This window comes from Ictidomys tridecemlineatus, chromosome 6, assembly GCF_052094955.1.
Source record: "Ictidomys tridecemlineatus isolate mIctTri1 chromosome 6, mIctTri1.hap1, whole genome shotgun sequence".
In the NCBI taxonomy this organism is placed as follows: Eukaryota; Metazoa; Chordata; class Mammalia; order Rodentia; family Sciuridae; genus Ictidomys; species Ictidomys tridecemlineatus.
Genome location: NC_135482.1, coordinates 91,365,563 through 91,383,945, shown reverse-complemented (window position 1 = coordinate 91,383,945; position 18,383 = coordinate 91,365,563). Strand labels below are relative to the sequence as shown.

General features: G+C 35.3%; 1 protein-coding gene across 1 annotated transcript in view; it reads right to left on the bottom strand.

Moving 5' to 3' along the window:
* The window catches only part of Slc15a5 (solute carrier family 15 member 5), a 90,317-nt gene that overhangs the window by 50,532 nt on the left and 21,402 nt on the right, over positions 1 to 18,383 (bottom strand). Inside the window, exons 4-5 of the mRNA XM_078052401.1 lie at positions 11,659 to 11,879; positions 7,482 to 7,668 (exon numbers count right to left, since the gene is read on the bottom strand). Coding sequence (XP_077908527.1) covers positions 7,482 to 7,668; positions 11,659 to 11,879 — 408 coding nt within the window. The remainder of the gene's footprint in view (positions 1 to 7,481; positions 7,669 to 11,658; positions 11,880 to 18,383) is intronic.

Genomic DNA, 18,383 nt, shown 5'->3' with positions numbered 1-18,383 from the left:
AGGAGGATTGTGGGAGGTTGAGAGGCTGGTGTGGGGGAGAGAGGCTTGTGGAAGCCGGTGGTGGCAGTTGGGCTCTGAGGGTTTTTCCCTGGAGCTGTTTTGTTTGGCGTTTGTAGTTCTAAAAATAAAGTTAGTTTCTTTTTGACAAGTGGCTCCTGATTTGTGCCAAGCCAGACTTCAGAAAGTGGAGATAAGAGTCTCTCTGTTTCTCTCTCTCTCTCTCTCTCTCTCTCTCTCTCTCTCTCTCTCTCTCTTTCTTTCTTTTTCTTTACTCTTTTTAAGAAAAAGAAGTTAGTCTTTATGTGTGATGCGGATAGCATATGAAAAAAATCCTTAAAAATGTAAAAAAAATACTATTAAAAGTAATAGGTGAATTCAGCAATGTTACAAGTTGCAAAGTCAACCTACAACCTGAATTATATTTCTATATATTAGGCAATGAACAACCGAAAATAATTTTTAGATGCCATTTACACTTATGGAAAAGTGGGAGGACTGGTTGACATTCTGCATACTGAGCAGCAAGATTCCCAAATCTCTACTTCTACAGTGAAGAGACTGGAAATTATGGAGTTTAATTAGGTGTGATCTTGGACTCAAGGAGGAAGGGTTAGGCTGAAAATGGGGAATAGGAACAAATTATGATTCTGAATGTTGAAGAATCTCCCACTTTACCTACACATTCCTCACTCTCAGCACTAGGGAATATTCTCAAATCAGGAGATTGAAGGGATCTTCTCTCAATAAACTGAATGACTCCTTGAAAAGAATTCTCCATGTATTATTTGAGGAAGAGAACTGATTTAGCAATATGAATGGAAGCTACAACCTAAACTGCTGAGAGAGAAATTTAAAAATCATAATCCTAGTTGCCTTTACAATAACATGACTGGTTCCCTGAAAAATGATTTTACAGGGAAGCCCACCTTTTGATAATTTCCACCTCTGTCCCTGGGCATACTATCCACAGTAATACAATTATCCTCATAGTCATATTATTCTTGGTCATACTATTCTGTTATAAACCATATGAATGGACAACTGAAGATCATCAGATACTTGAGAAGAGTTTTCAATATGAAAAAGACAAAGAGGAATTAGAGATAATCTGTAGTTAATATTTTCAGAAAATATGAATATAAATAAATTTTCATGAAAAAGGAATGATAAGAAAACTTAGGAACCAAATGTGAATATTGCAATTAAAAATTTATAGACCATTTGGAAGATCAAGTCAAAGACACGTAAGAAATTAGATCAACAACCAAAAAAAAAAAAAGAACAAAAAGGAAATAAAAACAACCAATTAACCAAAGAAACAAAAAACAAATGATTGTTGCCATTTGGAAAGAAAATGTTAAGAGACTTGTTGGGTTATTTTAGGAAGGTCCAATATCTGATCAATAGGAGTTCAAAAAGAAAATACAAAGTAGAAGGAAGGAAATTATTTTTATAAAATAATATAATTTTTTTTCTGATTCAAAGAGTCCAAATGAGTCAACAGTATGGTGACTGAAAAAAATCTTTATCAAGGTACAATAACATGAAATTTTAGAATATCATGAATACAAAGAAGAGACTTCTAGTTAGGAAAAGAGTTCATAAAAACAGGGATCAGTATCAAAAGAGGGCTGGAGTTCTCAATAGTAATTTAAGTTTCAGTCTTTGAATTCCTCTTTAGATTTTGAGGACCAGGATTGTAGCTCAGTGGTAGAGTGTGTACATAGCATGTGTCACGCCCTGGGTTAATTCCATTATGGAGGAGAAACTTTTTTAGAATTTAGATTATATGACTATTTTCTAAGTCAGCCCTCAATCTAAGTAATTAAAGGCAATCTAGATTTTTTGAAAAATCACACATTTTTTTGTTTTTTATTATCATCATCTATGCTATACAAAACAGCTTATATTTTGTCCCTGAAAGTTTATAGCATTTTTAGCAATAACTTATATCTGGGGCTATAATTTTTGTTTTCTATAAATGACCAATAATAAATATTTAAACTTTGTGGGATGGAAGGTAAAATCAATCAAAGATAAGCAGGTACTTCTGTATTAGGAAAGAACATAAATTTCTCAATTTTTTATGAATTATATTCAAAATAGTAATTTATTTGAGAGGATAATTTCATTTAGTTGGGTTTCAAAGTTAATATTTTCTATCACCAAATAAATAGCAAATGTTCACTAATGAGAACCATTCTTTGCTTATAAATCATACAAAAACAGACAGTAGACCAGAACTGGTCCATGAGTTACAATGATTAACTACCTTTTGGTTTAGTCATTGGCTTTATTGACTGTTATTGGATTTTACCTCTGGCCTGATAATAGTGGGGTTTTACTTAGGCCACTGTTTCCTGAATACTTGTGTGAAACCCACGAGAGCAGTCTTCTACCCTTTTCCTCTGTTCTTGACATTTATTGTGTTTTGACTGACCAGACTCTAGGTGTGACCTGACAGCTTGTTAGACATGCAGAATCTCAGTTCCTCTTACCTCCTGCAGAACAACTGAATCAGAATCTAGATGAAAACTAGATATCTAGATGATTTCTGTACACCTTAAACTTTGAGGACTGCTTTATTAGAGCATTATCAAACCTGATAGAGCAAAGTCCAATAAAAGATGGTTCTCCAATTTCAAGCAAAAAACATATGCTTAAATTATGGTATTCCATTTGTGCTATGAAAACAAAATGCCTATTTTATGAAAAATACAAATTTATTCCTCACAGTTTTGCAGACTGGGAACTCTACTCTCTGCTTCCAAGATGGCCCGGGAATGCTGCCCCCTTCTCCAGAAGGTGAAGAGCTCTGTTCTCACGTGACAAGGTGAGGAGCAAAAGGAATAAACCTTCAGGCCCCTAATCTGATTAATTTACTTGGTAGATACACAGATGTATCTCTGTAAGTCACCTCCTGAAGGCCACAGTTCCCAATACTTTTATATTCGGGATTAAGTTTCAACATAAATTTTGGTGGGAACAAAAACATTTGAATCTTAGCACTCATTTACCCAGATATTTTAGGGCAAAGAATATTGAATAATCTAGTTAACAATGTTTGCTTTTTATTTGCTATTGTACTCTGGTGCCAATGAAAAATGACTTTTTAAAAATTCAAAGCAAAGTTTTCTTCCATCCTAAATTTAATATAATCCATTTTTAATTCTTAACTTGTATGTGATCACGACACATCCAAGACATAGTGCAGTTTATCAGAATGCACACATTTTAAACCTCTTACAGATCTGTGTTTACAGGATAAAGCACAATGGTTCCAAAGGAGACATTATATTCAGATAAATAATGTATGTTTTAATATTGGCTAGGTGGTTGCAGACAAGCCTATAAGAGTCCTGAAGCTCTTATAGTTTATTCTATCACCCTAACATGCAATAATTTTTCAAATTAGACCACAATGAAATAAAAGAAAGTCAGAATTCAAATTCATTGAAACATTAAGGTTGTGCTTTCCATCTTGTATTGAAGCAAAATCTAATACTAAAAAGTGGATATATTAAGATTCTTTAGATATTGGCTAAACTTATTCACTGAGAAAACTAAGAGGTTTTTATGAGTAGTCTGATGTATGAGTCTCTGATACGTAAGTTCACAAGTGTATATATGATATTCTGTTGAGTACTTGAGAAATTCCCTTTGGATCTATAATTTTGGAAAATTTCTGAAATAGGAAATTGGCTCATGTAAGAACACACTGTTGTCTCCAAGTCACTCTAAAGAGGCAGTTAAGATTTTATTGTCACATGCATTTGCTGCCTTTGGGGAAGATATTTATCGTTCACTGTTAGAATGGCCTATGTTTTTTTTTTAAATTTTTTTTCCTATTAGCAGTGTGTTTCTATATTTGATCTGAGCTATTTACTCTAGTTTGTTTCTTGTTAGATCATTGGAACTTACTTCAGGAAATTTAGCTTCACTTAGTATTTTAATTTATGAATGTAGAACAGGTAGCTCATTTACCTAGAGATTAGATATGCTGATGTATCTCTATAAGGAATAAAGTACTGCTTCAGGTGCTATGTGAAATTGTCTACTTCATCTCAAATTTAAATCCAATTTGATGTTATCTTTTAGAACTGAGAACATTAATGTGCTTTTATGTAAAAAGGAATAATTAAGATGAGGTAGGATTTCAAAGTTAATATTTTCTATCACCAAATAACTTTTTGGGGGGGCTAGATATTTATAAGTTACTATCTTTTCTTGATAGTTTCTTCTATCAATTATTTTGCCATGGGTATAAACCTTATATAGTTTGAAAACTATATAGAAATACACAATTTTGCCTGAAATAATAATAATTTCAATGATCCCTGACTCAGTTTTCCATCTACAATTACTTTGGTTTCAACCCCAAATGGAACTTTATGTGACAGTCAGTTATTAGAAGTAGTAGGATGTGTAGTAGTAGTCAGATATCAACATCTTGACTAACCTGGGTCATAAAAGACTTTTAATTAGAATTTGAGTTTTCAGATTATTTTAAAGAAGGTATTGAAGATATTTGAATATATTTCATCTGCATTTTAATTTAAATGATGTTTAAGAGCCACAGTAATTGCTACCCAGTGTGTTGTACATTTCTGCTTTGTGTAAGACTTAATAACTGTCTTAATTAGGCTAATTTTAGTCAGATTAATATTTGCGTATGTCAGCACTAGCTGCTGAATGCCACATGCTGCAGGATTTTAATTAATGTTAAGGAAAGGAAATACTCACGGTGTAAACATTTTTTAATTGAAAAAGGCTAAAATGAAGTATGACCAATTATGACATAGGATAAATCACAATGATATCACTAATTCTAGATTTTAAAATTGAGGTTGACCTTAATTCTATGTAAGCATTGTATTAGGAAAATAAAGTTTGGATAAAACACTTTGAGTATATCAAATCATCTTTGGCTTCACAGACCTGAAAGGCTGTAGAGATTTTTTTTTAATAGTTGGTATTTTGACATACTTTTGATTTATTAGATGAAGAACTTGGGAATGTCATATTTTGAATCAGAAACCCCTCTTTCCTTGCATTGTTTATGAACCATATAAAGAAAATAAAAATTTAGTTTTTCTTTTGTGAAATTTGTAGTTTGACCAGCTGGGTGAGATTTCCTCATGTCTCAGGCTTGGTTTGTCAAACCTTAGCCTCTGGCATTGTCTATACCATCTGCCTCCCTTAAATATGGCAGTGATGGAAGCAGAATGACTGAATATGGAAGGTCAGGGAAGTATAAGGAGTAGCTGTCATTGTGCTAACTGGAAAGGGCAGTACAGAGCTCAAGTAAACATTGATAACTCAACTTCTAGAATGTAACAGTAAGGTAAAGCTGGTGGTGGACTAATTTTTAATGATGATAATAAAATGGCCACAGAAAACTAGAATGCCTGAATTCAAATGACACTGTGTTTGTGATCCTTGGTCTATTAAATGATGGTTTATCATGAGGTTCAATAGAATATGCATACGAAGCTGTAGAGGTTCAAACCAGGAACTCCTAAATATATGTTCATTCATAATTTATATACTTCTATACTTCACCCACATTTTCAGGCACTTGAGTTCAAAGTGAAAGAAAATTTTAATATTAGACTAATTCAATTATGTAAATTAGTATCAAGAAGTACCCTAGGTTTGTACTTTCATGTCCTGATAAAACTTGTTAATCTTCTATAATCATAACCAGAATATGGAAAACTTAAGCAAATATCTAGTTTAAAAGATGCATATCACCACACTTTTATATTCCCATAGCAAAATATTATGCAAATAAATGAACAAGTATGCAAATGATGAATGAATCAAGTCAGGCTTAGAAACAACTGAATTTAGTATTCAGTACCCAGTGGAACATAGCTTAATTTCTTTGAAGTGAGTCTAGTTTTTCTTTTTTCCTGTGCAACAGGTCTTATTACCAATTTTAAGGGGGAATATTTAGTTCATCAACAACATTGAACAATATACTAGATAACTCTTACTTTATCCAGAAAAAAATACCCTCCTTTAAGAATAGATATTATTTTAAATAGGCAGAAGTGGGTGTGATCTGGAATATCTTGTTGATAGCTTTAATAAACACCAGGAAGCACATACCCTAAAATGTAATTTCTGTAAACAGAAATAACAGGAAGTATATGTAACCAGAAGACTGTATGGACATCACAGTAGAGTAAGGGGCTGGGGATGCTGTCCAGGGGTAAAACACTTGTCTAGCATGTGTGAAGCCCTGGGTATTCCCCAGAACTGATTATGGGTGGCAGGGAGAGGGAGAGAGAGAAAACAGGTTCTGGGTATAACCATAAAGATCTAGTAATAATAATAATAATAATAATAATAATAATAATAAAAAAAAAACAGGTTAACCAGAAGAGAATCTTCTACATTCCCAACCTTGACTTTCTCAGTGGAATTATTTCTCAAGTAGAGGATGTTTGGTTATCATTGCATGATGTTTCCTAAAAGTTTCAAACTCCCTTTGCTTCCTGCTTATGCCCATCAAACAATTAGATGAGATGGCTCGTAATAATGGCTAACATTGACAGAGCTTTCACTATGTGTTAAGGACTATATATGGGCACTAATGTCATCCTGAGTGCTTTAAAATATCTTACAGAACAAAGGAACCCAATATTTATCTAGGCTATGCCCACAAGGGAAAAAAATAAGCAAACTAAATACAGGAGAGATTAGGTCATTCAAAGTCACTCCATGGCGGATCGGTGGTAAAGTAGGGCCCAAGACTCAGATTCCCTGATTCTGGTTTCACTGAACCAGCACTTGTGCCTGAGGAAACATGGTTAGGCAGAGGACAATGTGATCAGAATGGACTGAAGTTCCTTCTTTCCCATTGCCATTAGAAAAAAAAAATTATGATTTATTGATTGTGTCCTAAGATATTCTAACTTCAATTGTTTCACTTAAAAATGCTGTAGATGTTACCATTTTGAGAAGCACTATATTGAAGTTAGGTATCACAATACTTAGTTCTGTTCTTTTCTTGTTTTTAGTGGTGCCTGGGATTGAACCTAGGTCCTCATGTATGTAGTCAAGATCTTTACCATTGAGTTACAGCTCCAGTCCCATAATACTAATTTTTAGTGAATTTTGTTACTGGCTTAGAAATTTTAAAAAATTGAATCCATTGTCTGTGTTCATTTTTAAGAACATATTTGGTGTTGACTTAGGAGGAAGAACTGCCTTATTGAAGAAGGATAGGCCATTTAGTGATACTGGAAATTTTACCATCTCTTTCTATCAATAGTGAATTCTGAGGAGGTTACAAGAGGAGATGAGGATTTGGTAAGCTGCATGTTATCATTTATAAATTTACCTTCTTTGCAGTTTGTGAAAATCTGACTGTACTCAAGAGCATGTAGCTAGTTTAGATCTCAGCAGAGTGCTTTTTTCTCTTTTTTAAAGAAGTTGCAAACAGTTTACTTGAAATGGAAAGCTGTACTTACTAATGCATGCTGACAGAAATGGTCCATCTCTCTTAGAGGGAAACAGGCAGGTGCTGAAGTACTCCATAAAAGGAGCCAGAACTAATAATGGTAGGCTGCTGATGGCATTCATTACTGCAATTGGCAGAAGAAATCCATCCAGATTCAGGTTGGAATTCATGGTCTGCAGATAATATGCCGAAGGAATCTACATTGAAGGGAGGAAGCAGCCGTGCATTAAGACAGTGGTTTAATTTTGAACAAAGCGTAAGATGCCTGTCCCTTGCACGTACTCTGTGACAGATGAGTTGGATGTTCCCCAGTTTTTCATGGTCCTAATTATGAGCTGATAAAGGGTCTTCATCTGTGACAGTAGGAGCTCTGTTTAGTCAACTGACAATACTACTGATTCTTTATGGAAAACTCTTGTCACTTAGTTCATCTTCTTAATTTTCCTATGTGAAGTTCTGGTGGACCTAATTTTGTGCTTAGGATGACACATAAGAAATCAAATCACTTAAATTCTACAAATAAGCAGAATAAGTTTTTATCACAAACATTAAAGCAAAAATATCGCAGAAAGTATTAACGATGTTAATCTTCACCCTGATGGCAAAAACTGGAGTCTAGAATAGATTCTTTAACCTATAGTTTAATGGCAAAATAGATAAGAATGGGTTTTCCCAAGAAGGAACCAATGTGGCTATACATTATTTCTTGTAGATTTTCTTTATAGGATTCCTGAATTGAACTTGTTTCTAATCATAAGCCTAATGACATTAGATAAAGAAGAGAAATCCTCCTGCATTTGCGATCTCCTTTTTAAAATGAATTGCATAACACTAGTAGATCACAAAGAGGACTACATGAAAAGGTCTGCATAATAAAGTAACAGATATATTTTTTTAAAACACTACTGCTCTATCCCAGCCCTCCATGTATTGTGAGTTTTTTTTTTAATTTAAAATAGTCCCAATGCTAACTGAATCCGTTAATACTAATTTAGAGCCTCTTCATGTATGCCAAGCCTCAATGGTAAGTTATAATATCAGAACTAAGGTCCTGTGTCACATGAAAGCAAATCTCTTATTTTCTGGTTCATGAGTTAGTGGCACATGATGTTATCTGTAGTTCCTGGCGTCACACAAAGATCCTAAGTGGCATGGAGAAAAGACCACCAGGTCTTTTTGAGGAATGGATTCTCGAAACTGTTCCTTTTTTTTTTTTTTTTTTTTTTGAGACAGGGTCCTAACTTTTCCTTACAGTGTAGGAATTGCGTTTGGACTCCTGCCTAGTTGTCCTGGGAGAGCAGCCTTTCTCAAACACCCACATCAGAACTTCTCATTTGAAGTTCTGTCTAATAGATTGTGCAGTTCGAGAACATTTCAGGAAAATCAGAGTCAGAGGCAATACAGCTGGTTAACAAGCCCACCAATTGTAAAATGAGTCTCTGGCTACATCAACTGCCCAGACATGGGAAAGAGCCTCATTTTCACTGATCTTTTTTTCTATCTACATAAAACATAACCTGGTGATAATTTATCTTCGAAGTTTTAATTTGATCCTTGGGATAATAAGCAAAGATTGTTTTGGTGAGGTACAGGAGGCAAGAGTGAAGGGAATATCAGCTAGTTCTGGCCTACTTCAGGGAAATTATTAAGCATGTGTCCCTCGATTAGAGGGAAATGAATGATGTATTTTTTTTTAAAAAAAGTGTTGGCAGCACACAACGTTAAGACTGAAAGGCTCCCAGCATAACTTGGAAGTTTCTGTTACTGATTTGAAATGAGAATTATTGTTAATAGGAATAAAGTTATTATCGGCATGAATCACAGACACAGAAACCTGTTAACTTAATAATGTGGCAAATGTACTATTAATCTTTAGTGAAGCAATATTAATATATTGCCTAATCTAAGAAAAGGCTCCAGTGTCTTGAAAGCTTGAAATCATTTCTGCTTCTGCCTCAAGTTCTGAAATCATCCCCTTTTAAAATTTTAAATACTTTTATTTCATACAAGCCTCTGACTATTCAGAAATAATTGCTGTCAATAGAGATTCATTTTCACCTTTGAGTGGCCAGTAATGTCAAATGGCAACCTCATTGGCCTTAATATCAACATATTTTAAATGTATGCCTCGGAACTGAAGGTCAATAATGGCTACTAAATTTAAAATATGGAATTCTCTGATGCTTTATTCTTGGTAGTTTGAATGCCTTTGTACTGGTGATTATTTCATCTGGGGGCAAAGTCTAGTATCAGCCTCTCCTTATAGAGCTTCCTCTGCAGAAGCAAGGTCTAACATTTTCCTTCAAGTTTCTAGCATAACATTACTGTGTATAAGTTTGGAACCTACAGAGTTTGTGTTGGGGATTTTTAACCCAGTGTAAGAGAGCCACTGTGGGTAGTAAAAAAGCGCGGGCTTAATACCAGCCCCATGTGAGGATGATCATTCTGATATATGTCCAAGTTATAAGTTACTTGGTGTTTCTGAGCCTCAGATTTATGATAATAATTTCAGCCAGGTAATGCTGGCTGTGAGAATTAAATTAGACATTAAAAAAACATCTTTGGAAGCTATGATACCTACTAGGTGATCAATAAATATTAGTGGTTGTCCTTTGCAATAAACTGGGAATCTAGATTTGGTGAGATGCTTAAAGTTAATTTATCAAAGTTTATTGTATCTATGTAAATAAGAAAATATGTAAAGGTTTACAGAGAAGGCTCAACAGTAGAAAAAAATATTAGTTATCATTAATAATGTAGATAAGGAATTAGTTATTTGTGCTATTTTCAAAGAAGGTTTTGAAGCTAGCTATGAGCCACTTAGTAACCAGGTATTAATTTCTCCAATATAAGCTGTTTTTTGATATAAATGTACATGGATAATATTTTTGCTATATTCTGCTCTTGTCTCTGCTCCTAATATAGAATCCAGAGAGAGGTTGAATTCTCCTAAATCAGACTAGCTTTCATGCATTGTTTAGACCAAGGGTCAGCAAACTTTTTGTAAAGGACCAGATGGTAAATATGTCTACATATGGATTCTTTGGCAGCTACTCAGTTCTGCTGTTTTTGTGCATGAGCAGAGAAAGATATAACAAATCAATAATGAGTGTGTCAATGTTCTGATAAAACTTTATTTACAGACATTGAAATTTAAATTGCATATAATTTTCACATGCTAAAAAACATTCTTTTGATTTTTTCAAACCACAAAAAAATACAAAAACCTCGTTAGCTTGCATGATGTACAAAAAATAGGCCATGGACTCAATTTGGCTTGAAGGTATCAGTTTGCACACTCAGTTTAGAGGAGCAGACATTGTTCTGAGACTCAGAGGATCCCTTCTGCTGTTCCTTCTACTACTATTCACTGTGACTTAACACCCATTTCCCCATCAAAAATCACTTAATTTTTATGAGTTTGTTTCCTTTTTAACAAATGAAGCAGTTAGTGCATTGATCTGTAAGTTTCTTTGCAGCTCTACTGTTCTATGATTGACACCTATAGTTCCCTTTTAGCCTTCTAAATTCCAACTGGGGGTCAGCAGTGGAGAAAGTCCCAAGTTGGTTCAGAAACTTTTGTAAATCATCTAATTTTCTCCATAAATAACATAGCCTTTGACCATAACTACATTAAAAATTTGTAAAAATCACATGTATCTATAAAAGATACTTTGGGCTTAGTGTTTTCTCTTTGATTTCCTCACAGCATAGGCACTAATTCCCCCATGGAACTAACAGAGTGGGTGGGAAAAGCATCCTTTGCTCATTAGTCCTTCTACTTAAGAGGATAGTGGAGGTGGGACTCAAATCAGTCAGTTTAGCTCCTTATTAGTGCCACTAATAAGGAGGAAGGCAAACCTTTGGCTAAAGGGAAGCTTGGTAATTGCTTATGGATCTGTTTTTCCTTGTGTGTCTCTCATGCCTTCTGACTATGCCCTCTGCAGTATTGTCTGCACCTACCGACAGACATTTATAGTTCTCCAGAAGAAGGACATGCCAAGGAGTTCCTCAGAGATGCTTCTGCTGACCCCACCTAGCTCCTGAAATCGGAGAGCTCTTTGATGAATAGAAGCTTTTGTGGAATTACTGCCTGATGCAGTGTAACATTACAAGTAGCACATGTCTAGTTGTAATGGTAACAAGCAGTTTATTGTTATTGCATTAGTATTCATTATCCTTCTTACCTGCATAATGCACACTCTGTATATTAGTTGAAAAATGAAGAGAGGGAGAAGGGCGAAGAAAGGTTTTGTGTCTTCCACGAGGAGCTCACTGTAGTGGCCGCCATTTTTTTCCTTGGCATGGTCTAACCAGTCTGTCACATCTCTACCAAGATGAAAATACTGCAGGCAGCATGTTTTCAGTGCATTAACAAACACCCCAAATGTTGCCAGGAGGGAGCAACCTGCAAATAATGGGAGATGTTATGTAACAGCATAGTAATGGTTCTTCAATCTTCCCACATATCAATCAGAAGGATGACAATTAGAAGGATGAAGGGCAAAATGACTGAAAAGGTTTCAGCACCCAAGGGGTTTCATTCAAAGGAACAAGCTCCTGACAAGGATTCTGGCATCCTGATGACCAGCCCAGGGTGGTGCCTGACAGCTGATGTAAAAAATGAAAAAGGTAAGATCAATGAGAACATATTAAATAGGGAAAAAAGGTGACAAAAGAAAACACCAAAGTAAAGGATTTCCGAGTCTCTCAGAAGTCTCACACTTTAACTCATTAATGAATAAGATAACCTGAACTTTCTTTTACATCCTCAACACAAAGAACCGGTACTATTTTTTTTTAAATATAAATCATTATATAAATAATCTTCACTTTACTTGGCAGGTAGAGGGTGGTTCTTATTTTGACACAGAGATGAAGGGAAATGTATTCTTTGCTTTGACTTTATCCTTGAATATCAGACATGAGGTTAAACTTTGAACTCTTGAATAACTTTATGAATGTCGATAGTGTTACTGAAAGTTCAGATAGGATAAGTTGGCTTTTGACTTTTCCAGTAGTTTCCCCTGGGTTTATATGGCTGTTGCTTTAGAAAAGAAGCATTTTATTGCCTCAGATGTTTCGAAACTTAATTGTTGCTTCTTTTATGATCTTTCAGATTCTGCCTTTTTTTTTTTTTATCCATTTGGACTTCCTAATACAATGATAGATAAGATACCCCCATATGGTTAGCAGTTCAGCTGTGTCATTGTGATTGTTACAATTTTTCACAGCATTCCCTTTGACCAGATAAATCATTCTACGAACTACAGAGACAACAAACTATGGTTCCAAGAAAAATAGTATAATAAATGTGAAAACATTTGGATTTCCCCAAAGAAGTCTAATATAGGACTTCCAAATATAGCTTGATTGTCATTTTGATTGCGTTCAGATTTCCTATAATAAAATTCTTGATAAAATATATTCTAACAAGATCCCTAAATACCATAGAGTCTTGGGCTTTGTATTCAAATAAATAATATTGGTTAATGTTTCTTTTTATAGTTAGGAAGTTGGTTATGTTGATTTGTTCTGATCTTTTCTTTAAGAGTTGTAATAGACTCATTATGTCAGTCTTTGATTAATTGAGGAAGCTGGGGGCCTGGTAATTGAATATGGAACCTTTCACCTCCAAGTCACTGAATCTAATCCAGTCCAAATTGGTAGTGACCAAGAATGATTGCAGTTGTGGCTCTTCAGTGGCCTTTGTGAGGTGTGTCTAGGTAATATGGAAGTATGTCAGGATAATTGCTGGCAGGAGATAGGCTTATATCTATGGTTGTCTTTACTTCTTCTTAATCATGACTGCCAGACATAGATGAAGGCCCAGGGACTGATATATTCAGGGGGATAGAAGTATCTGTGAATGACTGAGATTTGTGTCTCTTAGAAAAGAAGTAATGGGCAGCTTTTTTATTTTTGCAGAAAGAACTGCTCTTTCTAGAGCAGTTTCCTAGCTATTACAATTAGTTTACTTAAGGTTTAAGTAAGATGAGAACTGAGAACATGTTGATGAACAGTGGAGAGACTAAATCTGAACGGGCCTGGAATAGGAGGCTTAACTTCCTGACATTTCCTTACAATCTTGTCTCTGTTGCTCATCAACCCATTCTCTGCTCCACTCTTGCAAAACAGTGCCATCGATAGTAGGGTTATTATTAGCATTGATCCAGATTACTTTATATTTCCAAATAGGCTTTATTATTAAATGACAGTTATTTACAATGAGGATTATTCCTAAGGATATTTTCCCCAATTCATCCTCCATACACAATTTTTTAAAATCCAGGAACTTGGTCCAGTGCAGTGGCATATGCCTGTAATCCCAGCAACTCTGGAGGCTGAGGCAGGAGGATGGCAAATTCTAGGTCTGCCTCAGCAACTTAGCAAGACCCTGTCTCAAAATAAAAAAATAAAAGGGCTGGGGTTGTGGCTCAGTGATAAAGCACTACTGTGTTAAATCTCCAGTACCCCTGCCCCTAGCCCAGCCCCTGCCGCCAATTCAGTGATTTGTATTGACTATAATGTTTTAACCACACATTTTCTTGTTTTGTGTTTTAAAAAATCACTATTTTTGTAGGTTAAATTTGGATTTATCCAGGCATGGTGGCACACACCTTTAATCCCACCAGCTCAGGAGGATCATGAGTTCAAAGCCAGCCTCAGCAATGGCGAGTTGCTAAGCAAATCAATGAGACCCTGTTTCTAAATAAGATACAAAATAGGGTTGAGGATGGAGCTCAGTGATTGAGTGCTCTTGAGTTCAATCCCTGATACCACCTCCCCATCCAATTTGGATCTATTCCTAATACATGCTGAATCAATATAATTTATTAAAAATAATTAAATATTACTAATGTTATTTCTAAATGCAGATAGAATAGTGCTTCTTAAGCTGTGTTAAAAATAAGATATTGAAAAAAAAAAGAAAAAAAAATAGAAAAAAAAATAAGATATTGTACTGGGAATATAGCTCATGGGTAGAGTGCTTGCCTAGCATGTGCACAGCCCTGGGTTCAATCCCCAGTACTGCAAAACAAACAAATAAACAAACAAATAAATAATAAGTTTTTTAAAAGTTCTCAAGCTGTAATCAATATGTTTGTGAAATACAATTAGAATGACATACCCTATATTTTATTTTGAGATTTGTCAGACATAAAATGTAACTTTCCATAAGTATTTCTATGTATTTTCTTTCAATGTTTGTTATTTACGAGTTACAAACAGTATATAGATCAGCCCTGATCCATTGACTAGGTTTTGAGTAGCACTGGTATTAAATGACTATCCACTTTTGAAAAACTTATTTAAACAAAATGTATCTGATGTAGTGTCATCAAGGAACAAAAATAAAATGGTCAAGAAATAGGAAATTATTAAGTATGAATGAGATTTGAAACTCCAGTTGGCACAGCAACTACACATGATAGATGCCAAGGAAATGTGAGTGTGATAGCTCAATTGTTCAACAGAGTTATTGAGCATCTACTATGAGCCAGGGACTGTTCTAGGCCCTGGGAATATAGCAGTGAACAAAATGTGTAAACTGCTGGTCTCCTCTGTAGTGGGAGAGACACTATAAGCAGGAAGATATTAGGCTAGTTCTAGGATGAAAATAAAATGGGCTGATAGGAGAGACCTCCTGTGGGGTAAGGATAGAGGAAACCTCTAGGGAAATGACACTTGAACTGGGGACTGAATGACTAAAAGCAGTCAAAAGGTCTGGAGGGGCATGTGTCAGGCACATCATGAAGGAGAAAGTATCTAAAAGAGGTTCTGGAACAGTGAAAGTGAATGGGGTAGTAGCTGAGATAGAAGAAGACTGGGGAAAAGATGAGTCTAAGTAAGAGGGGGTTAGGGTTAGGCCATACAGGCCAAAGGAAGGAGCTTGAAGTTCACCCTCAGTATTATGGGAAGCCATTCTGAAGGTGCAATCAGAATAGAGATGTCTTCACGTGTACTTTTTAACAGTTACTCTGGAACTCTGGTAGCTGTGTGGATGTTGGATTTTAGTGGACAAGAGAAGAAACCTGGAGATAGGCAAGGGATGGAGGTGACATAGACGAGTGCAGTGGTGACAATGAAGAGAAATGGGCAGAAGGGGAGGCACTGGTGAACCATCGGTGGAATTTTCTGATGCGGGAAGTGGTTGGAGGAATGAGACTATTTGAGGCTGACTCCTTTTTTTCTCCTTATCCACTGGGTGTTCAGCTTATATTAAGGAGTAAACCAAAATGGTGCCAGTTTGCAGTAGGGTAAGTCAGGAGTTTGGTTTTGGTTCAGTTTGTGAAATTATTAGATAACCAAGTCAAAATGTCAAATCAAATGTGGAACATATGTTTGTCAAGGTGACGAGAGAGGTCAATACGAAACAGAACATTTGGTGTACAGATGACACCAAATGCCATCTGACTCGGGTGTATAAAAGAGACAAGATCCCTGAAATGAATACTAGGTGCCCATTATCAGTTAGGAATTTATCAAAGGAGGAAGATGAGTCAAGAGACTGAGAAGAGAGAGACAATGTGCCGGATGGGTCATATCAGGGAAAGGGATCAGTGAAGCGATAAATCTAAATTGATCAGCTAGACTGAGAGGGAACCAATAAGCCAGCCAGAGAGTGCAAGAAAGGGAAGGAGACAGTCATCTGTCTGCCAAGTGGAGTGACAGCTGTCATGTGTAACTGTAGTTACCACTGAATGTCAGGATGGATATTCTGTTGAAATCACCTACATCTAAGCATTGCACCACCTCCTTGGATTAATCCATTAGACTTAAGAGAAAATCATGCCTTTATACAAATAATTTTGGGTGTCATATAGACTCAGCCTTTAAAAAAATCTACTGTCATTATAATTCTCAAATTACTTTTGTGCATCAGGAGCAGAAATGGGAAGTCGGAAAAAAAAAACTGGGATGAAAAATTCAACTGAGACTTCAAACCCTGGTTTAAATATGCACGACAAACACACCAGGCATGCACATTTTAAAATAAAACAGATGAGCTATTTTAAATGTTTTATTGCGAAACTTAAAGATTGTAGCTATTACTATTTAAAAAAACTTTTAGAAAGCCATTTTTCTATTCTTTGTGCCTTTAAGTCCTTGGCTCTGATGTTCTGCTCCTCTGACCTTGATCTAATCATGAATATCTATGCTACTTAATTATAATAAAAAAAGCCTACATTGCACTCTAGATGGTAGATGCACATTTTTTCTCCTTTGGTCACCTGCCAGTTCTCAAAATTATAGCAGTGGGAAGAAATGCAAATGAAGGCCGTGCTTGACAGCTAAACATAATGGAATGCATGGTCCACATTTGAAAAGTTACCTTAAAATAAAAGGTAGCATATAAAAAATCATTTCTTTAAGGTCACCTATGGCTTTGAATTACAGCTTTGAGGAATTTCCAATTTAGTCATCAGAAAAGAAGAAGCCAAAATAAGGATCAGATACTTTGCCAGAGGGAGGATAGAGTTTTACTTCATCATAGTTGGGTGATCTAATAATTTGGAAATAGTCAACAAAACAAAACAAAAAAACCAAAAATAAATAGTCATCCCAAAAATTCATCGGGTAGAGAGACTTGTGGAACAAGAACCATGGATGAACAATTTTTATGCTAATTATTCCTACAGCTAATAAATATTTTTTTCTTGTTAATATTCAAAGGATGTTTACCTTATCATATGATAAAAATGTAATATATAGACTATAATAGACTGGCGATAAACATAATTGGTTATATAGATATGTACTATGTGAACAAGAATTAGATTTATTTATTCAGATGACTATATTTTCAAATAAGGTATTGGGAAGCAAATGGATGGATATAAATAGTGCTTTTGAAAATTATAACCTAAAAGCAATGTATATGTATAAATGTGTGTTTGTGTGTATGCATCTATATTCACAAAAAACCTAAACTACTTGATAATTAGACACTCTGGAGAACGCGTAAGTGATTTTTTAGCCAAAGGAAAAAAAAATGTTTTATAGTTTTCTTTATTTTTGCTGTCCAAGACAGGCAGAGACACCTTTTTGCATATTGACCCCGTTTGTAGATTAGTGAGAGGACATGTATGGCTAGGTGATGGCCTGCAGCACAGGGCTCTGAGAATTGAGCAGGGACTTCTGTGGATAATATTTTCCAGTGCTTCACTGCCTCAATAGGTGGTATAATAGAATGAGTTCAAGCCCAGGAAAAATAAGGCTGTAGTTCTAATTTCACTATTTTCTATGAGTAAGTCATTTAATTGAATTATGTCTCAGTTTCTGCACTCAGTTTAACAAACACAAACACTGATTGAGCTATTTCTATATTCCAACTATTTATGAGACACAGGATTTCTAATTCCTAAAGAGGCAATTTCAGCATTATATGGTAAATGAAATGGCAATATAGGCTCAGGGTGCTATAGGAGCTGAGGCCTATCACCCTGTTTCTCGCCAGTTTGTTATAGTCTATGGAGTCTCTCTGAAAGAGGACACAGTCCCACCTGCCTCACAGGTGTGTGGCAGAAACAATGTGACACTGGTGAATGGCACTCATGAAAGCTCTGAAGTGCTGCATTGCTCTTGGTGGTAGTTGTGCAGGTAAGTAGTAGAGATAATGGTAACAGTGAAAGAGAAATAAGTCATAAATTAAGAGGAGAGTTAAAATGAATGGAAAGACGGACCAATGGACAATGGAAATTCCAGAAATGCAAGTGCAAATGTGGAACCAAGAAGGCATCTGAAATCTCTGGGAAACACACAGACTTGATAAATGAGATTGTGTAACTTGATAGTGATTTGGAAGAAGAGAGGCAATTGGGTTTATTCTTAAAACCTATTCTTTAAAAAAAAATTTGTATTTGTTCTAATTAGTTATACATGACAATAGAATGCATTTTGACCCATT